This window comes from Arvicanthis niloticus, chromosome 26 (genome assembly GCF_011762505.2).
Source record: "Arvicanthis niloticus isolate mArvNil1 chromosome 26, mArvNil1.pat.X, whole genome shotgun sequence".
Classification (NCBI taxonomy): Eukaryota; Metazoa; Chordata; class Mammalia; order Rodentia; family Muridae; genus Arvicanthis; species Arvicanthis niloticus.
In genome coordinates this window covers 18880991-18903653 of record NC_133434.1, presented here as the reverse complement: position 1 = coordinate 18903653, position 22663 = coordinate 18880991, and the positions used below count along the sequence as shown (strand labels likewise).

Below are 22663 nucleotides of genomic sequence, written 5' to 3'. Positions count from 1 at the left end.
ATTGCTTCAGCGTTCTTTTACGAGGGGCGGGACTTACTACATAACTGCTTCCGGGCTGTAGGGTGACCTTGAGCCCCTCAAAAGCGACATGGCGGTTCTCTTAAAGCTGGGTTCTCTTTGCAGTGGCCAAGGAGCTCGAGGTGAGGTGTCTTGGTTCTTGCTGCAGCCTGGAGCAGAGGAAAGGAAGGAGTGAGGGCCCGACCGCCGGGTGATGGGACGTCTTAAGAGGAAGGAACTTCCTCTTGTGCCCTCGAGGCACCTATGCGGAGGCAGCGGTGACCGTTGTAGCCCAAAGGCCCAAATGTTTACTTGCTGGCTGGTCTCCCCAGCTCGTACTTTGCATCTGGACTGTGGTTGTGGCACCGGGCTAGTGTGAAAACAAACTCCTATTTGAGTGTGGGTGGAAGGAATCCGTTTGATAATTTGTTTTGAGTGGCTTGCTATGTAGTGCTGCCTTTCCTTGATATAGCCGTGTAGACAAGACTAAGATCTGGAGCTTGCCGGGATCCCCGACTGGCTTCCGAGTGCTGCCATAACAACCATGAACTGTCACTCAGGGCTTCGGTAATCATTTTAACCAGGCATTTTCGTTATACCAGACACTTAAGAGACTGGTATACAAACACGAATTAAACAGTTTCAACTCTTGCAGAACTTTTGTGTGTGTGTGTGTGTGTGTGTGTGTGTGTGTGTGTGTGTGTGTGTGTTGTGTGTGTGTGGGGGGGTAGGTTACAGGCAAAGTAAAGCAAAACCTGTTGTGTTATATGGACATTAGTAATGAGTGTAGAGAAAGTTTGGGATACTTGCTTTGGAAGGACTGACCTGCCTTGGTTCTACAGGGAATTACATTCTAGTTATAGTAACCCGGAGCAGGAAAAGCCAAAGCGAGAGGATATAAGGATGCTCAGGGTGTGATAAACTGGAACAAATCCAGTAATATTTGTGAAAGTCCAAGTGTGAAATTAGCCTAGAAAGACAAAATGGAACTAAGCCACAGAACTTATTCTGTTTTGAAAATACAATCTTTTCGTGTTGCCCAGGTTGGGAGTAAGGTTTGATAGGTTTACAACCTTGGTTTATTTTTGCAGTTACTATTGTTGCTTAGGCTGTCCTGGAACTTGACCTGTCTCAGCCTCCTGAGTAGCTGATGTGTACCACTTAGCCTCAAAATCCTTTTCTTTTGAGCCCAGCATCTCACGATTTCCAGGTAGCCAGGCAGGTGAAGTCCTGAGCTCGGAAGGTACAAGGAGAAGAAGGCAGTCTCAGGAAGTGTTAAGGAGGTGTGTCAGTAGGACTTGGTGATTTATAGAGGGAAATACCTGGCTGGCTATTGGCTATTCCTGGAATTGGCTGCATGGAGTTACTTGATCATCTATTGGAACAGACATGGGGCGTTTGAAGAACAGTTGCACGGTTGAACAGTTGGGAAGTGCAGACTTAGGTAACACTTCACAGAAGCAAGACTAGAAAGAGCTCAGGCCTCCTTGCACAGGCTGGGGATTGTAGTGCTTGGTGGTGCAGCTGGGAGGGTCAAAAGGTTCAAGGTCATAGGGCAAGGGACAAAGAGCAAGGCAACTCTGAGTTAGAAGCTAGCCTGGTCTGCATAGAGAGTTCTAGGTCAGCCAGGGCTAACAGTAAAACCCTGTAACCACCTTCTACCCTCCCCCTTCCCCCTCTCCCCATACACGACTCTTAAAAAAAAAAAAAAGACAGAGAATATTAAATTATCTTTTTGTGTATGTATGCAGTTAGCATTCTGGGAACAGATTAAACCTTTGTTTACTTTGCCTAGTTTTTAGCGGCGTTATGTTACAAATGTCGTTGTTGACTGTGTTGGCTAGTTTTTACCTACTTAATACGGTCGGAAAGAGGGAACTTAACTGAAGAGTTGCCTCAATTGGATTAGCCTTTGGCCATGTCTTCGAGAGAGTGTCTTGATTGATGATGTGGAAGGACCCAGGTCACTGTGGGTAGCACTATCCTAGGCAGTCGTGCCTGGGCTGAATAATAAAGCTAGTGTGAGCCATGGGACCGGCCAGTGAGCAGCACTCCGCTTTCCCTGTGATTTCTGCTTCGGTTCCTACTTGATTTCCCTCAGTGATGGACAGTGACCTGGAACGGGAAGCTGAAGTAAACACTTTCTTCCCCTGAGTTGACTTTGGTCATGGTGTTTATCATAGTAACAGAAGGCAAACGGGAACATTCTTCTTCATTCTACAGTCTATTTAAATTAGCTGTGTATCATTCCATGGCCAATCTGTGATGTAGCTGGGTAAACAGTCTGTCTTAACCAAGAGACAAGATCCAAAAGGGGACAGGAAGGAGAGGTCCAAGGGTTCACAGGTGAGATTTGGTCTTGAAAAGGAAGAGGACACTAGGTGAACTTTCTGAACTAAATTGTATTATCTTGAGGGCAAAGACTTTTTTGTCGTTATGTCTCTTGCTCTGTTGCCAAGCCCAGTCTTCATGCAGTCAGTACTAGATAACTAGGCGAGTACTCGGAAGAACAAGAGCCGCCGGCTTTTAAATAAAGAAAGCCAGGCCTTTTAGAGATATGGCTTCCTACTAGGAGTCTGTAGGTTTTCCTTGTTTGAGACAGGGTCTCATGTGACCCCGTGTCGACCTCAGACCCCCATATGTAGTTGAGGCTGACCTTGAATTTCTGCTGTGCTCTCCACTGCTGGGGTGTATGTGGTCGGTGTTGGAAGTAGCCCCAGGAATGCTCAGCAAACAACTGAGCTACATCCCCAGTACAGATTTTTTATTTTTATTTTTTTAAGTTTGGGATGGGAAGAGGGCTCTTAGGTTAAGAGCACTTACTGTTCTAGAGAACCTGGGTTCTCTTCCCAGCGTGTACATGGTGACTAATAATTATAACTCTAGGTCTAGGGTAGATATAACTCTAGTTATGAAGAAGGATGTCGGCAGGCACTAGGCATGCACTTGGTACACAAATATTACATGTCGATAAGACACTCATGCATATTAAGATAAATCCTTTAAAAGTAACAATGTATTAATTTCTGTGGCATGCTCATGAGCCCCTTAGGAAGTGGTTATGAGCCCTGTGTTTCCTTCCTCAGCTCTGATTCTCCAAAGCCGGTTGGTCAGACCTGCTTATGTGTCAGCCTTTCTCCAGGACCAGCCTACCCCAGGATGGTGTGGGACCCAGCGCATTCACCTGTCACCAAGCCACCACTGTATGTTCTCTCTGCCTCTGCTTTGTCAGCACTTTTATTTATTATTTTAAGGGTGGTGGTGTTTTGCCTGCATGTCTGTTCGTGCACTTGCATTCCTGATGCACAGGGTCTAGAAGAGGGGGTTGGATCCCTGGAAGGGAGTTAAAGACGTTGTGCACTGTTACTGTTTGAAGCTTTGGCCATCTTTTCCTGGGCTAATAATACATTTGACAGGTCTTGATGTCTTCTCAGGAAGATGCTCAGCTCATTGCCTGCTGGTTAAATAAAGGCCCAGTTTACAATGTTCACAGAGAACCTTCTGGCCTAACTCTTCAAAACATGTTACATTGTTGTCAAGAAAACAACTCTGTAGGAAGTCTGTTCAGTGTGGCTTAGTTACTGGTGTTTGTTTAGCCGGGGGAAAGGAGCCAGTTGTGCATAAAATCTAATTCTGTGACTGAATCTTGGCTTTATACATGAGGTTTTTTTTAGTTTGATTAAAACCATATGGGATTTTGTAGGTAAATACTATGTGGATATTCACATTAAACATTCTAAACATGACTAATGAGCTAATTGTATTTTCGTTAAAGTCTGGAGGGAGAAATATTTTTTTTGTCCTGGTTGGTCTGAAAATTGCTCTGTAGTCCAGGCTAGCCTCAAACTTGCAGTGATCTTCCTGAGATCATGGTTTTGATTTGCCTTTTTGTTTGTTAATTTTTTTTGAGCTAGGGTCTTACTGTAGCTGGCCTGGAACTCACTGTGTATTCCAGACTGCAGTCCTCCTGCCTCAGCCTCCTTGGTGCGGTGATTATGGGCCTTCATGCCTGGCTGCCGATATTTGTAAAGTGTCCCTATTTTTATTTTTTATTTTCTGCCTTTCAGTCCTCCGTGGTTCTTAAGTCAGCCACTTAACAGATTAGCGATTCTAGCTGTAGGGCTTTTCTGCCTATTAAGCCCTTTTTGGTTTTGACCAGTTTTTGTTTCTGGATTCCTTTATTAGATTTATCAGACTGGCTCTGAAGTACATGGGGCTGAAGAAAGTCCCCTGAAGTAGCATGCATAGATTTTTCTGTATATGCTTGTGTGCATTTTTCTGGTAGGAGCTCCATCCTTTTGTGAGGTTCTTCTAGGAGTTCATCGCCTCTTGGAAGTTCTTAGAGCCTGTGCTGTTTGTGACTTGTCTAAGAGCCGTCCTCATGTTTCATTTGTTTGGCACCGGGTAGTAAAGGGATAGAAGAAGGACGGTAACCTTAAAAAGTAGCCGTAGACCTTTGCTCTGGTTTGAGCTGTTTTTAAAATGTATCACATTTTCTCCCAAAGATTAGACAGTTATTAGCATTGTTATTCTAAAAGGGTTTCATCAGGGATTGCTAAATTACATTCATAAGATACCTGTTCACTGAAGTCTGCTGTGATTTCACTGCCTTTTTGCTTGTGCTCAGAGACACAGAGGGTGGTATACTGTCTGACTCTGCTCCAGATGGACTTGCTGTGTGTACTGTCAACCATTCTGATGGCTTGGTGATCATGTGATTGAAGTGTTTGTTTTTTCTCAACTCTTGTGAATCTGGTTCTTTTTTAGCTGGCTCCAAGGCTGCATCTCTCCACTGGACCAGTGAGAGGGTTCTCAGTGTTTTGCTCTTGGGCCTGATCCCAGCTGGGTACTTGAATCCCTGCTCTGTGGTGGACTACTCTCTGGCTGCAGCCCTCACCCTGCACAGTCACTGGCAAGTACCACAATCCCTCTACATTGTCTGCTTGGTCTGTTTGCTGCAAGCCTGTTTGTTTATAAAGGAAACATTGATGGAAAGTCTCAAGACTTGTAGAAAACTTAAAACATATACACAACTATCAATGACCAAATAAATCTGGGTTTGTGGGTATATATTAAGTGTTTTCGAATCAAAGTTTTACTCTGTAGCCCAGGCTGGCCTGAAACTTGAAATTGTCTTGACTCAGCCTCAAGTGCTGAGGTTATATATGTGTACTTCTGTCTTAGCAACTTTTTTATTGCTATGAAGAGACACTGTGACCAAGAGTTCATTTGGGACTTATGGTTTTAGAGGATGAGTCCATGGCTGTCATGGTGGCGAGCAGGCGTCATGGTTGTCATGGTGGCGAGCAGGCGTGATACTGGAGCCATAGCTGAGAGTGCATACTTATCTTGATCTATAATCAGGAGGCAGAGAGAGATTGGGAATGGTGGAGTCTTTTGAAACTTCAAAGGCACCCGCAGGGATACTTCCTCCAGCAAGGCCACACCTAATCCTCCCCAAAGAGTTCCACCAATTGGGAACCAAGTGTTCAAATACAGGAGCCTATGGAGACCACAGCCACAATGAGCATGCCTAGCACGTGTCCATCTGCTTGGCTGCTGTCTTAATTTTAATAATCTTTGTAGGCAGTTTGAACACAGTGTTTGTGTCCAGTTGTCTCCCAGTCCGTTCCTCCTGTATCCTTGTTTTTTTGAGACAGGATCTCACGTAGCCAAGGATGACATTGTACAACTCATCCTCCTGCCTGCACCTTCCAATGACAGGGTCACAGGCCTGTGCCACCAGGTCTAGCCTTCCTCCTGTACACTCTTTTGAGATGAGGTTTTATTCTGCAGCTCTGGGTGACCTGGAACTTAGGAAATAGTCTTGGCTGTCCTTGAACTCGGGCATCCCTGCCTCCCTTGTCCTAGGATTACAGGCATGCACCACCACTCTTGCTCTTCTGTGTCAATTAGCGTCATCCCATGTGCTCTTACTTGCTCAAGCCCTGTACCTGCTTGTCACCCTTAATTGATCCCCTTTGTGATTGCTGCCAGCACAGCAGCCCCAGTGATCCTGTTACATGTTATGTAGGCTAGTCACTCTCTCTCAAAACCTATCTCATCTTCAAACTAAAAGAATTGTTAAAATTTTGTATAGACTCTGTGTGTGGTATTAGATGCCTATGAGTCTTCTTTATTCCAGGGAGCTGAAGCAGGAAGATTGCCAGCTCAGAGTCATCCAGGGCAACAAGTGAGAGTTTGACTCTATTAAAAACTTAACATCCTAAAGTGTGGTACAACACACCTGTAATCTATGTTTGCTGAGGTAGGGGGATCAGCTTGAGTTCAAGGCCAACTGTGTTACATAGTGAGTTCAGGTTCAGCCTGGGCAACAATGTGAGACCCTGTCTCAAGAAACCAAAAGAAAGGGTTGGAGAGATGGCTTAGCAGTTAAGAGCACTGGCTGCTCTTCCAGAGGACCTGTGTTCAATTCCCAGCACCCACATGGTGGCTTAAAATTGTAACTCCAGTTCCAGGGCATCTGACATCCTCACAAACACATACATGTAGGCAAAACACCAATGAACACACAAAAATAAATCATATATAAAGAAGCCCAAATAAAACACGTTAAAATAAGCAAGTAAAAGACTGCCCTGAGAGCATTTAACATTCCCAACCCCTAACCTGACCCTACTCCCCGCACATAAGCACACACATCTGCACCCACTCCTCTCATCTCCAGCCATTCTTTACAGGCACACTGGCTTTCTTACTAGTCCTCAGATGTGCTGGGACCCTCCAGTCTGGGCTTCACTGTCTTCCTATGTCTAAGCCTATTACTAGTTATGTACCTGGCTTGTTTCCCATCGCAAGATCTTTTTTTTTTTTTTAAATAATTTTTAAATTTATGTCCTTTTTAAAAATTATGAGTATTCTATCTGCATGTACACCTGCATACCAGAAGGGGGCATCAGACTCTTTTATAGAGTTGTGAACCACTATGTGGGTGCTGGGAGTTGAACTCAGTATCCCTGGAAGAGTAGCCAGTGCTCTTAACCCTTGAGCCATCTCGCCTGCCCCCATCTGAGAACTTAAACACCATGTTCTCAGCAGAGCTTTCCTTGCACTCACTTACTCTGCCATGTCATCTTTCCTTGTTTTCTTAGGAACACTCACTACCTCTGGTTTGCTCTGTTTTCTGTGTGTGATTTTGTGCCTTTGTCCCTTCCCTCTCTATCATGAAAGGGCAGGTACAGAGCTGCAGTTGTCTAGTGCTTGTAAGGCCCTGTGTTCTATCCCTACCATTTCAGGCATGGTGGTGCATGCCTGCAATCCTAGCAGTGAGGAGGAGGACGCAGAAGAGTCACAAGTTCAAAGTCATTCTTAGTAAGATCTCATTTCAAAAAAACAAAGCAAAATATGTCTGCACTAAAACTTACACAAGAACACCATAGTACATTACTTAAATTAGGTAAAGTGGAAACTATCCATTTGGCCTAACTAGAGTATGGCGCCATGGTCAGCCACGTACAGGAATGAAGTTCTGAGATGTGCTGCAGTGTGGACACTGAAAGCAGAACACATGCTAGAGAGGAAGTGTGACACATCTTGCGTGGTCTTACTGTATGAAATGCTAGAATAGGCACAGCTACAGAAAAGAGCAAGTCGGCCTGTAGAGTAACAGCTAGTGCTTCCCGAGTGTGTGAAGACTACCCAAGTCTATACTGTTAAAGAGGTGGATCTTGTGGTGTGAGTTACATCTAAATAAAACTGCTATAAAAATAGTAAAGTCAGGCCACTCCTTATTTAGGTTGTTATGTGCTGAAAACCTCGTCAGTGTTTCCTTAGGGCCTCTGTAGTCTGCCTCTGCGTGGCTGTGGTTTTTACTTGACTTGCAGACTCCAGCCTCATTAATATCCTTACTGTTCCTTAGGGATGTTCAGATCCATGTCACTTGTTTGGGTGTTCTTCTCCTTCAGGTCACCCTGAGCTGTTTCCTCAGGCTGCATACAGAGTTACGTATTCTTTGTTTCAGTAGAATGTCTGCTTCCGCACAGAGGGAGCACGTGTTATCTGTTGCACCCTCAGCATTCCCGACATGGCACACAGTACCATATGCCATGCACACTCATCACGAGTGAAGCTCTGTAGAACGTTTGCTGAAGTTAAAAATGGAAAGAAGATTTTACAGATAAGGAGCATTTAGTTTCCTGGAAATGTAAGGTCTCAGGATGAGATCTCTTTATTACATTGTTAGCAACTCTACTTTTTGTTTGTTTGCTTGCTTTTTGAGACAAGGTTTTTGTGTCACAAGTTCAGAGCCCTGGCCATCCTGGAACTCAGTCTGTAGGCCAGGCTGGCCTCAAACTACCCTCTGCCTCACTAGTGCTGGAATTAAAGGCTTGCAATACCACTGCTGGGCTGTTAGCAACTCTGTTGCATTTTGGTTTCCACTTTTTAACCACGAGTGGCTTTGGCTGCTATGTCAAAGCATAGAAATACTCCCACCTGTGAGCGTGGCTGCAGGAGATCCCTGCGAGAGCGCCCAGTTATCGGATTCATAGAGAAAGGCTTTGTGTTTGGGGTGTGTTGTACTGTTTTGAGTGAGTGAGGTAATGAGCTTGTCTGCATGGCCTCTAACTGCCCTGTGTTTGACTTTCTTTTCATCAGGGGCCTTGGACAGGTGGTTATTGACTACGTTCATGGGGATGCACTGGAGAAGGCCGCCAAGGCAGGCCTGTTGGCAGTCTCAGCTTTGACCTTTGCTGGGCTTTGCTACTTCAATTACCACGATGTAGGCATCTGCAGAGCGGTCGCCATGCTGTGGAGGCTCTGACCCCGGGTGGAGCGCTTTGATTGTACGCCTCCTTGCCTCTGCTTTTATCAATGCTGTTCACCTCACAGTGAGGAGGGATGAAGGCTAAGTCCGTGGGTGGGCAGAATGTCTTCTAATTACATGGTTATTTTCAGAAGTTATTTGTTGAGGAAGAGGTTTGAGGAGTTAGGTCTGACCAGTCATGAGTCTGAGCTCCATATTCCACTGAGTATGGTCGCCAGCTCATACGCTCACCGTGTACCTGAACATTTCATGGGCTCCTGTTGCCTTGACCACCGTTTCTTAAGGAGAGCCACTAACTGCTATCAGGGTAAGAGTAGACTTCTCTCCTCAGACCAGGAGGGAGGACTGTTCATTCATGAGCCAAACTTTGCATGAAATTGGAAAGTAATTCATTTGGAACCTTCCATTCTTGTTCAAGTGACACCAGCTGTTGATGGCTCTGTTTCTAGGGGACTTTCAATCAGGAGATGCTCTCAAGTACTGATTTTTGTCAGCCTTAGGAAGGAAATCGAAGAAAGCTAGATTTAGAGAAGTTTAATGTAGGACGTTCTCCTTGTAGGTGGGTTAACATATGACACGTTGCAAACAGGCTTACTCTTCAAATGTATCTCACTTGTGCAGAAATCAGCTGTCCAAAAATATAAGACTAAGTAATAAACTGTCTTCCCACCATGGGAATTGTTAATGACAAAGTGTACTCTGAAAAAGCAAAATTTTTAAATAAAATGTTATATAATGAAAACACATTGAATTTTTTTTTTATGTGCTGTATTCTCTAGTATTCGGGTTTTGGTTGGTCCTTATATGTTTTAAATAGAGTCTTTTTTTTTTTTTTTAAAGCTTTTTTTCTCCCCCCTTCCCTTTTTCCTCTCACTCTGGCCCCACTCGCACCTGCCCCGCTTGCTCTGGCCCAAAGGTTTTTATTTATTTGTTATATGTAAGTACACTGTAGCTGTCTTCAGACACTGCATAAGAGGGCATCAGATCCCATTACAGATGGTTGTGAGCTACCGTGTGATTGCTGGGATTTGAACTCATGACCCCCAGAAGAGCAGTCAGTGCTCTTAACCGCTGAGCCACCTCACCAGCCCTGAAACAGGCTCATGCTGATCTGAAATTCTGTAGGTAGATCAGGGTGGCCTCACACTTTGCAGCCTTTGTGCCTCTGGAGTTATAGTTGTGAGCCACAAACCACTTCTGTTCTAGTTTGAGATGGCCCTTAATTTGTGGCCCAGGCTAGCATCAAAATCCTGGGCTCAAGCTATCTGACTATCCTGAGTAGCAGCCTGCTGTGCATAGCTATAGTGTTAGTCATTAAAACGGTGTTATGCTAGGTGTGGTACATGCCTGTGGCCTGTGATCCCAGCTCTCTAGGAGTCTGGGGAGGAGTGCTGTGAGTTTGAGGCCAGCGAAGACCACCGTAAGTTCCAAGCCAGCTTGGGCTACATAGTGAAACCATTACTCAACCAAAAAACAATGAACAATTAAAAGTAAGTGCATCCACAGCTCTGAATCAAAACTTAGTTTAAGTTGGTGTGGCTTAGCAAATGACTGGTTCGCATAGAGCGCCGCAGTCCAGAAGGACTCGCACTGGGCAGCAGCAGGCAGCTTAAGTGTGACCAGAGCGTGAAGATGGAGTGGTAGGTGTTAGAACTGTGCTATTATTAGGGTGTTGTATGACTGCCAAGCTTTTAAAATCTGTGATCTGGATGCCCTGATTGTAAGGCGTGTTGGATAACACTGTCCATTTCACTCCCAGAGGATGTGCTGGGCAGCAAGGCTGGGGGGCGTTTAAGTGAAAGGGCCATCTGCTTTCCAGGTACCATTTGCAACATGTATGTCAGGTGGCATGATCAGAGGTCATGGAACTGGAACACTAAAGGGGGGCTGGAGAGATGGCTCAGTGGGTAAAGACTCTTGCTACCAGCCTCACAACCTGAGTTGTGATTGACATGGTGGAAAGATGACTTCCATTGTCCCATGACCTCTACAGCTGTGTTGTGACACACAGGAACCACACACCCCTAGAACGAAAATCTAATATAATAAAAAGATAGAGGCAGACAAGAAGCCTCTGCAGGTGAGGTTATTTAACTGCAGAGCATGACAACCTGAGTTTGAGCCTCTGGACCCACTGTTTATCCTACAAACTACATGAGCACATACAAACAATACACAGGAAGTGTAATAATAGCAAACTAAGAAGGCAGAGTTCAGGCGCTGTGGTAGGAAGCCTACCGGCTCCGGTGGCCAGATTCAAAATGAGCGTGCATTAGCTGCATAGTCAGTGTTTAGGCTCCACAGTTGGTGACCCAATGGCAGGGACTTCAGAGTGACCACAGGGCTAAAAGCAAACTGGCAACAGTTTGTAACTACTATGCCTTCTTGGTGCAAAGCTTTAAGGAGAACTGAGGGCAGCTGATCGGAATTCTGTGACAATGACAAATGCTGACAGTGCCCTAGGCACATCCAGAGTTCCAGCCACAGGGAATGACTGACCCTCAACGGACTATGAGGTGAGCCAAAAAAGAATTCCTAAGCGATTATTTATCTTGTATGTGTTTGGATGCAGGGGGGAGGGACACACTCCTATGAAGGTCAGAAGGCATCCTGCAAGAGGTCACCTCTTTTCACCATGTGAGTTTTGGGGACCCAACTCAGGCCAACAGGCTCATGTTACCCACTGAGCCATCTCCCTGTCTCGAAGATAGATTTTTTTTTTTTGCAAGCTTTTAAAATTGAAAAGAGTCTTTCTCTCATAGAATACATCCCAACCAGTTTCCCTCCTCCACTTCACCTAACTCTCCTCCAGATCCACCCCCCTCCATTTCCTCTTCAGAAAAGAGTAGGCCTCTAAGAGAGGTCAACCAGACAAGACGAAACACGATACAATAAGACAAACCAAAGGCCCTAATGGAGGCTAGGACAAGACATCCCAATAGGAGGAAGAGTCTCAAGAGCAGGGCAAAGAGTCAGAGATACACCTGTTCCCACTGTTAGGAGTCCCACACAAACACCAAGCCAACAGCCATAATGGACACAGAGGATCTGATGCAGTTATTTCTTGTATGTGTGTATGCATGTCCATGTGTGCATGCAGAAGTACACACACACACACACACACACACACACACACACACACACACACACACACACTATAAACACTATAAGTGCAGTGCCCATGGAGACCAGAAGAGGGCACCACAGATCCTCTGGAAATGGTGTTGCAGACTGTTTTGAGTCAATCTGGGTCCTCTGGAAGAGGAGCAAGTGCTCTTAACGACTGGGCCATCCAGCCTCCCAAGTAATATTAGGAAGGTATTAGGATGGTTTTTCCTCCTTGGTTGGCCTGAAAGGATGGAATGTTGCTTTCATGCCTGAGGCACATGTCACTCTGGGGAGAAGGCAATGTTGTGCCCTTCAGTAATAAATTACAAGGAACAAAGGCCATGGGCACCAACTCTCTTCTTCTGGTATCTTCTTCTGAATAAATATAAAGTATAGATTGTACTTTTACTCTACTTAAAGCATGGCTTCCCTCTCTCCCTCCCCCCATTTGGTTCTGCTTCAAAATAGTTTTATCCATGAGATAAGGAACTTGAGAGGGGGACTCTGTGCCCCATTATCTCTGCAAGCACAAGTCAGGATGCTAAAGAGGACATGAACAGAGGAGCCTGAGTCTTAGATGACGTCATTGCACCGTCATGCCCTTCCGCATCTGTGACTCCAGACAGGGCTTCCTGCAGTCTTCTTCAGTAGAGCTGTTCTTCCATGGTAGGTGAGTGTAGGAAGCTCCTCTGTGCCTGTCTTACCATCTGTGGACCTGGTCCTTTTGTTTACACCTCTAGCTTGAATCTATTTTCTATCATAAGTAATGCTGTCATAAATGGTCTTGGATATGTGTCTTTGTCTTGTGGTGGACAAGGTTTTTTATCTTTGTGTTTAACCTCTGTATTTGCGGAATTTATTCAAATTTATCTTGTTGCTATGTACATATGTTTGGGGGTCAGGAGGAGCATGTTCATGCCCAAGTAGAGACCAGAGAAGGATGCTTGTCTTGGTTGCTCTCCCCCTTAGTTTTTGAGGCAGAGTCTCTCACTAAATTTGACTTACTATTTTGGCTAGGCTAGCTTCCCAGTGAGCTCATAGGCGCCCTCCCCTCAGTGCTGTGGTTACTGGGATGTATTGCCCTGCCTAGCGACTATGTGGAAGCTGGGATTTTAACTTAGGTCCTTTCACTGTACCAGCAAGTGCTCTTACTCACTGAGTCACATTTCTAGTCCCTAATTTTGCTTTTTGAAATTTCCATTTTGAAACTGGTCTTGCTACACAATCCAAGCTGGCTATGAATGCAACCGTGTAGCCCAAGTTGACCTCAAACTTCCTTCGGCCCACTGGCCTGTCTCTTGCACGCAGAGATTGCAGCCCGGTGCCCCCATACCCAGTTTTGGACTTTATTGTATGCTTTTCTTCCTCCTCGTGTCACAGCCACTCCATCCTTCATCTTAGCTTATACTTTCTCCATCTGTTACCGAATTTATGTCTTCAGATGTCGTGAATAAGGGACAGGAGAGATGGCTCAGTGGTTAAGAGCACTTGCTGCTTTTGTGGAGGATCTGAATTCAATCCCAAGCACACATGTGTCAGCTTATTACCCTCTGTATCTGCAGTTCCTGGAGAAATCAGAGTCTCTTTTGGCCTTTCTGGCTATTACACAGACACAGTACACAGACATACATGCTGGCAAAACAGCCATATACATATTTTTCAAAACATTTTTCCAGCTCCATTTCTGGTTTGAATATTCTTCTAAAGAGATGGATGTGAGCTGGGCAGTGTTGGCACATGTCTTTAGTCCCAGCACTCAGGAGGCAGAGGCCGGCGGATCTCTGAGTTCATTGCCAACCTTGTCTACAGAGTGAGTTCCAGGACAGCCAGGAATACACAGAAAAACCTGTCTCACAACAAACAAACAAACAAACAAACAAACAAACAAACGAGAGGGAGAGGTGGTCTGATGGTTTGACACTTGAGCTGTGACTCAACTCTGTTGGTGGCCCTTGGTACCAACTTCCAATCCCTCACCCTGATTGTCACTCCCACATACACCTGCAGTGTTCCTTGCCCTCTGGTCTCTTACTGTAGACCTTTGTGCTATTGACTTAAATTTTTTTTTCTGCAGCCTGGTCTACAGAGTGAGTTCCAGGACAGTCAGAGCTATACAGAGAAACCCTATCTCAAAAAAAAAAAATTTTTTTTTCTGGTCACTTAGGAGCTCAACAAATTCAATAGATTTCTATTTAGGTCCCTTTGTTTCATCTAATTATTCAATAAAACTGTTGTGGCATTGCCATTGGTGAGTGATTCATGCACCACTGGACAGCCCTGTTCCAAGCCCATGCAACAAGCACACACAGGCACTCATGTGCATGTACACACACACACACACACACACACACACACACACTATGAATGTATGCATGCACATATGTAACAAGTACACACAGGCATGCATGTACATGCGCGCACACACGCGCGTACACACACACACACTATGAATGCACATACATGCATGTATACACCACTCTTGTAACTAACACTTAAGAGGCAACCTCAGCAGGATGTGGTGGCACATGTCTATAATCCTGTCATTTGGGAGACAGACACAGGAAGAGTCTGAGACCAGCCTGAGCTACATAGTGAGACCCTGTCTTATCAAAAACAAAAGCATGGAGCACAGGAGGAGGAAGTTTTTCTCTGGCTGTCTTGGAATTTTAGCATCGCTCAAAGTAAAAATGGATTCTCATGGCATTGTTATATTGTGTTCCAGAAAATAAACATCTTAAATACAGAAGTGAGTCAGAACCCGTGAAGCTTATGAAAAAATATTAGTCATAGGGAGAGTGGAGCTACCTAATGTGAACATAGCTTTCTTTTGGGGCCATTTCTGCTGACCCTGGGGATCCCCATACTTGTTGCTCAATTTGGCAGCTGCAGGAAGGAGCAGCTCAGCAAGCTGTGGGGTGCCAGGCGCTGCTCCATTCTGCTTGGAACTTTCCTCTTTGTGCTGAAAACCAACGTGAGTGACCAGGAGTGTTTTAATGGCCACTATAAAGGAAAGGTTATAAAAATGACCCAGAAACATGGAAAACTTTCAGGGAGCTGAATTTATTCTAATTTGGAGGTGATTTGGAATGAATTAGTTCTGTGCTCTTAAACAAAGGGACAGAGAGTTGTGAATGTGACTACGTGTGAATTGTCAGTAGAGCCAGTTAGTCATCTGCCTAGTTTGTACAAGTGAGGGGTCTCTAGAGTAGCAGAACTTATGAATGAATCTTTCCTCTCTATATATACATGGGATTTATTAGAATGACTCACAGACTGTGGTCTAATTAATCAAACGATGACAGGAAGTGGAAGAATCCAAAAGTTGCTTAGTTCACAAGTCACAAGGATGGATGTCTTTGCTGGTCTTCAGCAGACTCTTGGATTTCATAGAAGTAGGCTCTAATGCCAGTGAAGGAATGGATTTGCTAGCAAGGCAAAGAGGGAAACTGTCTTTCACGCCCTTCTACTGGCTTCCAGCAGAAGGTATGGCCCAAATTAAAGGTGTATCTTGCCACCTCAAGATCTGATTTAAAGACACTTGTCTTCCTGCTCCAAGATCTGGATCAAAATTGTCTTCCTACCTCAAAGGTCTGAACTAGAAGTGGGTTTAGCCACTCAAATTAAGCAATACATCTCTCACAGGTGTACCCTCCATTTTTGGATTGTAGTTCATTCCAGATGTAGCTAAGTTGACAACAAAGGATGGCCACCACACAGATCATTTCTAAAGCTTAACCTTTGCAGGCGGGACATGGTTGTACATGTCTGTGCCTGCAGACTGAGGCAGAATGATCTCCTGGCCTAAGTAATGAATGAGTTCCAAATCAGCCTGGGTTTTTAATAAGATGTTGGTTGTCTCAAAACAAACAAACAAACAAACAAACAAACAACCACCACTACCACCACCACCAAAAAACTCCAAAAGCCCAAAATAAATAAAAATCAGGAGCTGGGGAGATGGCTCAGTGGGTAAAATTTTTGTCTTGCAAATGTGAGGACTGGAGTTTGGATCTGCAGAACCCATGTGACCTGCCTGTAATTCCAGCTTCAGAAGGATGAATGGGATCTCCAGAGCAAATTGGCTTGTAAGACTAGCCGTACAGGCAAGCTCTGGGTTTGATTGAGAGAGCCTGCCTTAATGAATAAGGTGGAAGAGCTTTGGAGGATGGTTCCTAATGTCAGCTTCAGGCCTCCACAGACAAGTGCACACATATGCACATGCATCCACACACTTCTGGTGTGCATGCAAACACACATATGAACACCACACATAAACACAAAAAAAAAAAAATAGAAAAAGGGAAGCAATCATTCCTTTTTTATTGTAAGGAGGATTAAACTTTATTTTCAAAATGGTGGGAGGTGCTCATATTCAGGAATTCTTTGCTCAGCAGCATAGACTAGTGGGGTGTTCTATGAGTTGAGAAGGAGAAAACAGACATTTGACAAGGACATAGGCTTCAAGTTCAGGGGTCAGAATTTGAGCATTGGAAATACAGATTTTTTTCTGATAAGCCAGGCATGGTGGTTCACACCTTCAATTTCAGCATCCAGGAGGCAGAAGCTGGCAGATCACTGTGAGTTCAAGGCTAGTCTGGTCTACATTACATGTTCCAGGCCAGCCAAGGCTAAATAGTGAAACCCTGCCTCAAAAACAGAACAGAATAAAACAAAACAAAACTAAGTTCTAATAAATTATTTATAAGTGTAATTAAATGCCCAGAAAGGCAGAAGTTTAAGATTATGCTGCTTCTTGACTTAAGTTGAGGCTTTAAACCACCTACAGCAGATACTACTTTAAAGGCTGGGGATGGCAGTTCATGCCTATAACCCTAGGATCTGGGAGGCAGAGTCAAGAGAATCAGGAGCCCAAGGTTATCTTCAGCTGTATGGACAGTTTGAGATCAGTCTGGGATTATAGGAATTATAGGAGGCCCTATCAACACACATACACACAGATAGATAGATAGATAGATAGATAGATAGATAGATAGATAGATAGATAGATAGATAGGTAGATAGGTAGGTAGGTAGGTAGGTAGGTAGGTAGGTAGGTAGGTATTGGAGCAAGAGTTCTTAACTTAAGTTCCTGACCTGACTTCCCTCATGGCTTGTGATCTGGAATTGTAAACAAGGGCCACCCTATACCCCATACCATTGTTTTGTGGGAGTGAGAGCTGAATCAAGGCAACTGAACGACTTAGTAAACTTAGGCTGAGCCATCGACAGTAAGTAATGAAGACCTCTTAATCAAGGATTAGTTAATGATTCATCTCGGAAGCATGTGTTATGGGGTTGTGGCTAAGATGTTTCTTTATCTTTTTTTTTTTTTTTTGAGTGAATGAAGGGCCCATGCTTGTGTGGTGGTCAGAGGGCAACCTGTGGGGCTCATGTGGTTTCTGGGGATGGGGCTCACCCTGTCAGGCCTAAGGGCAAGTGCCTTTACCCACCGAGTCCTCTCTCCTTGACCAAAGACTTTTGCCGGGATGTTTTCTCTTTATTTTCATTTTATGTGCATGGCATTTTGGCTGGATGTATGTCTGTGCACCACATGTATGCAGTGCAGGTACACTAGAAGAGGATGGCAGATACCCCTGGAACTGGAGCTGCCGTGTGGGTGCTGGGACTTGAACCCAGGCCCCGTGGAAGAGCAGCCAGCATTCTTAACAGCTGAGCCATCTCTCTAATCCCAAGATTTTGTTTTTCGTTGTATTTCCCCTACACACTGGCAAGCTATAATCCAAAAAGAACAACAACTTTAAAAAAAGAAAACCTGATTATCTTTGTGTCTTTCAGGAGACCTGCCTGACTTCTGATTCATTTCCTTGTTTTACTAGAGAAGTTTGTCTCCTTCATCCCATTTTTTTTTAGATTGCCCCCTTCCTATTGTGTTGTTCAGTGATGACTTCCCACATGAGATAAAGTTATGACCTTTATGCAAACATAAAATGAACTGCCTCGTTGGGCTGGGCATGGTGGGAGCACAGCTGCAGGGCTAGAACTTGGGGGACTGAGGTAGACGGATCAGAGGTTCAGAGCTGCGTGAGGGAGGAGACTCAGCAGCAAATGCGCTGCCAAGTCTGATGATCTGAGTTCAGCCTCCAGGATCTGCATGGGGAAGGAGAGAAAATGTACGCTTAAAAGTTGTCTTCTGCCAGGCGGCGGTGGCGAGCGCCTTTAATCCCAGCACTTGGGAGGCAGAGGCAGGTGGATTTCTGAGTTCGAGGCCAGCCTGGTCTACAGAGTGAGTTCCAGGACAACCAGGACTACACAGAGAAACCCTGTCTCAAAAAAACCAAAATAAATAAATAAATAAATAAATAAATAAATAAATAAAGTTGTCTTCTGACCTCCACACGAGTCATGCTAATCACGCAATGACAATCGCATGCATATGCACACACACACACACACACACACACACACACACACACACACACACACACGGCCGAACTACCACTACCAAATGCTACTAATAAAAGGCTTAATGACTAGTTAGAAAAGTGAGGAAACTCTACTCTGTCTTACATGTGACCTTTAGGCTCTTTTTGCTTCCTTCAGCAACTTGTGTGTACCTCCCCGAGCTTAGCCTGCCCATGGAGACTAAGTTGAGAACTTGATTTGTGGCCATCTGGGTAGTCAATGACACATTGCTTGGCATATAGCATTTATTTCATAGGGGCAGGCTTGATCCATGTCAAGGTGCCAGGAGAGAAGGTTGGCGCCTTTCCAGGCACTTACGGGAAGCCTTGGGTGTGCTATCAAGGTGGAAGGGGTGTGCTGATCAGGCGGGGCCCAAGTGTTGGCTCTGCACATTGTGTGCAGCCTGTGCTGCTGGTGACCTCACTGCTCTTGGGCCGAAGGTGTGGGTATTCTGTGTCCTATAGTAAATCTTAAACTGAAAAAGAATCTGAGGCTACCAGCCACTGATAAATGACAAGCAAAGCCTAAGTGACAGATGTCACCTTCTGCCCCTCGATGCAGACACCTCACTGTGGCTCTCAAGATTGCAGAGCTCTGGGGGCGTGTGTGTGTGTGTGTGTGTGTGTGTGTGTGTGTGTGTGTATGCACACCTGCTCATTTTACAAGGCATAACTAGTAAGTTGTGGTCAGAGGACAACTTACTGGGTTCTGGGGAATCAAACTCAGGTCACCAGGCTTTGCTGCAAGCTGCCACATTGCCAGCTCCCTATTTTTAATTTTTCCGTTTCCCTTATTTTTTCATCAAGAGAGTTCTCATCTATCCCAGATTAGGTCTGTACTTGCTATGTAGTTAAGGATGACTTTGAACCTCTGTCATCCTTCCTTCATCCCCAAAGGCCTGTTTCACTCCATACAGTACCGACAGACCAGATTTGGAACAGTAAGACTCCCAAATGACTGTAATTCTACCACCAGTGATGTGGAATTACAGAATGCTCAGGCTTAGCCACCTTCTGAACAAACAAGTCTAGGGCAGAGGTGGGAGAGGACGCAACGAAAGCTTCCCTATTGAGTTCTAGGGACGAGGCAGAGGTGGACATTCTTCACTCTGCACTTATGAAGTACAAAAGTAGAGGGAACTGTATGCTGTCTTCTGTGTAGAGCCCCAGGAGGGCAATGTAAAGGAAACTGTGTAGATCTCAGCTAAGACCTGAACTTCCTCAGTGAACACCAGCAGAGTCCAGAAAGCCAGGACATTAAGTGTGCTAAGAAGCATCCCTGAGGTGGCCTGGAATAGTCTGTTAGCTCTGGGATAACAGCGATAGGAAGTCCAGTTAATGCTGATACAACCTCAGGGTTAAAAGGTCAGAGGCAGGAGCATCATCAGACTTTGGCTCCTGTGCTGTTCCTGCTGGGTATTGGCTTTCTCCTAAGGCTGGCTCTTTTCCTACTAGTAGTAAAAAAAAATGATTTAATATCAAGCATATGATAAATACATCAGTTCCTGGGCTCAACTACACCTGTCCAGAAAGAGAATTTCTCTTCTCTCAGTCATGGGAATATACTGGTGGACTTCAATTTGGACCAACATCTACTGCACAGCTACACTCTAAGGACTACTGCGAGGAAGGAAATGTCATGAAGGCAAGGGTAGGCTAATGGGAGGGTAGAATTCTGCCTGTGAAGCTGGGAGGGAAGCGGGTGCCTCTATCAACCAACACCTATGGCCTGAGGGACCTGCATGCTCAAGGAGGGGGCCAAAATGGATCCTGGAACAGTGACCAATAGTGACAACCATGCAGGTGGAGGCAGCCAAACTTCTAAAAATGCTGTGTGGACAGCAGTGACAGTCTGCTAAGTAGCAACTTTACGTCAGCCAGCCAGAGACCAAAAGAGAATGGTGACATCAGGACAGACGCTACCACAACAGAGTCCTTCCCATCCCTTCCTGATACCTCAGTATTACCCCATGGATTTAGCTACAATTCTGGACAGAGCAGGGCACTCTGAAAAAAAGTCTAAATTCAAGTCTAAATTTTAGAATGGTGAGAATATGGAGAAGAAATTAAAACATAGAAAACGTTGTGTTCCTTCCCCACAGTCTATGACCAGGCCTCCGCTATGTCAGTTAGCCCTCAGATCTGCACAGAACAGTTTCCGATGAGTGCCATGTTCACAGGCTATGAAGAGAGAGTCCCTCCTCACAACTCTTAGAATCTTTCTTGTTTCCGAGACTCACCCAGCAGTGGCCCTTTCCCTGCACTTTGTCTTCATTCTTACTGTATGCAGTTTTAGAAGACCTACATTTTGCCCTGATACTTATTTAAAAATTTTTCTTTGCTTTCGAGAAGGGTTTCTCTGTGTAGCCCTGACTATCTTGGAACTTGCTCTGTAGACCAGGCTGACATCAAACTCACAAAGTATATGTTTTAATTTTTAATTTATTGTTATTTAGATAGGGTCTCATGTAGCTAAGGCTTGTTTCAAACTTGCTATAATAGGGATGAGGTTAAAATTTTGATTCTCTTGCTTTTAACCCCCAGAGTTCTGCCGTTACCAGAGTGTACCACGAGGGTCAGTTTTATGCCGTGCTGCAGAGTCAGCTTAGTAGTTTGAATACTTCAGGCACTCCACCAATGAAGTTACATCTCAGCTCCCAGTTTCCATGTTTGCTTTTGGTCTTAATTTTTTAATATGATTTATTTTATTTTTAAGTGTGTGTGTGTGTGTGTGTGTATGTGTGTGTGTGTGTGTGTGTGTGTGTGTGTACATACAGGTGCCCAGAGAGACCAGAAGAGAGCCTTGGATCTCCTGGAGCTGGAGTTAACAGGCAGTTGTGAGTGAGAAGAGGTGGGTGCTGGGAACTGAACTCAGGTTCTCTGGAAAAGCAGGAAGCACTCTTAACTGTTGAGCCATCTCTCCAGCCCCTGATATTAAAAAAAGTATTGTATACATCTGATACTAAAATATTGTGGGTCTGGGGGATGGCTCAGGAGTTAAGAGTGCTCTTGCAGAGAACTGAAGTCCTGTTCCAAGCACCCATATAAGGTGGTGTACAGCTGCCTGTAAATTCAGCTCTAGAGGGTCTGACACCCTCCTCTGTTCGCCATGGACACTGCACTCACATACATACTCCCTCAATACATGTACACATAGTTAAAAAATTAAAATAAAAACTTAAAAAATATGTTGTGGCCCAGAGTGTGACATCTGAGAGCTTTCTAGAAAATACTCATTTTTTAAAAAGTAAAAAAGCTACAGCAAAGTGAATTAGTTCTGGAAACATCTTGCAGACTGTCCTTCTGTGTCTGTTACAGCTATTCTTGTTGTCAACTTCACCACATCTGGAATTAACAACAAAAAAAGTGTACACCTGTAAGGATTTTAAAAATTAAATCATTTAAAGTGGAAAAGGCCCATTTTTAATACTGATCTTTTGAGGTGGGAAGAACCACTCTTAATCTCGGCCACACCTCCTGCTGGCAGCCTATATAAATGACATGGAAGAAGGAAGCTTGCTTTCCTTTGCCTGCTTGCCCTCACTTTTGCTGGCAAGTCATTTCTTCACTGGGATTAGAGCCTCCTTCTTCAGGATCTGGTGTATACTGAAGAGCAGCTGAGACATCCAGCCTTATGCACTGACTGGATCCTTGGACTTTTTGTTGGTAGACAGCCATTGTTGGACTAACTGGACCATAGCCTGTAAGCCACTCTAATAAGTCGTGTGTGTGTGTGTGTGTGTGTGTGTGTGTGTGTGTGTGTGTGTGTGTGTGTGTTGAATCAGATCTCTTCCTCTAGAGAACCCTGACTAATATAGAACTCAAAAGAGAAAATGTTTCAAAGAAAAGGAAGAAAACAAATGGGGGCAGGGAGGAGGAAGAGGAGAAGGAGGAAGAGGAGGAAAAGAGGAAGAAGAGGAAAAAGAGAGGAAGGAGAAAGAGGAAGAAGAGGAAGAAAAGAGGAAGAAAAGTGGGAGAAGGAGAAGAAGAAGGAGGAGGAAGAGGAGGAGAGGAGGAGGAGGAGGAAGGGAAGGAGGAGGAGGAGGAGGAGGAGGAGGAGGAAGGAGAAGGAGGAAGGAGAAGGAGGAAGGAGGAAGGAGGAAGGAGAAGGAGAAGGAAGGAGAAGGAGATATATATAGATATAGATATAGGATATAGGATATAGGATATATATATATATTACAGGCCTGCTTTAGACAAGTTGGGTCTCATGGTCTCTCACCTCAAGCTCTGTGTTTTCAGGGTTATGCTCTCTGTTGTTTTTCTTTCTAGTTTTTATACCTGAGCTCTATGGAATATACTGAATTTAGAAACAGACAAAAAGCAAAACCAAAACAAAACAAAAGCAGTC

At 44.6% G+C, this 22663-nt stretch overlaps 1 protein-coding gene across 1 annotated transcript; it reads left to right on the top strand.

Moving 5' to 3' along the window:
- Window positions 1-4: 4 nt before the first annotated feature.
- Window positions 5-9524, top strand: Sdhd (succinate dehydrogenase complex subunit D). Its single transcript, XM_076925142.1, has 4 exons — window positions 5-140; window positions 3084-3200; window positions 4765-4909; window positions 8614-9524. Exons 1-4 carry the CDS (start codon window positions 89-91, stop codon window positions 8777-8779), a joined length of 480 nt encoding a protein of 159 aa, XP_076781257.1. The 5' UTR covers window positions 5-88; the 3' UTR covers window positions 8780-9524.
- The last annotated feature ends 13139 nt before the right edge of the window (window positions 9525-22663 follow it).

What these genes read in the sequence shown, in the direction of transcription:
- Sdhd (XM_076925142.1), top strand. Translation starts at nt 89, where the DNA reads ATGGCGGTTCTCTTAAAGCTGGGTTCTCTTTGCAGTGGCCAAGGAGCT. An exon ending in CCTGTCACCAAGCCACCACT is followed by an intron (nt 3,201 to 4,764) that starts GTATGTTCTCTC and finishes GTTCTTTTTTAG; the next exon opens with CTGGCTCCAAGGCTGCATCT. An exon ending in CTCACCCTGCACAGTCACTG is followed by an intron (nt 4,910 to 8,613) that starts GCAAGTACCACA and finishes TCTTTTCATCAG; the next exon opens with GGGCCTTGGACAGGTGGTTA.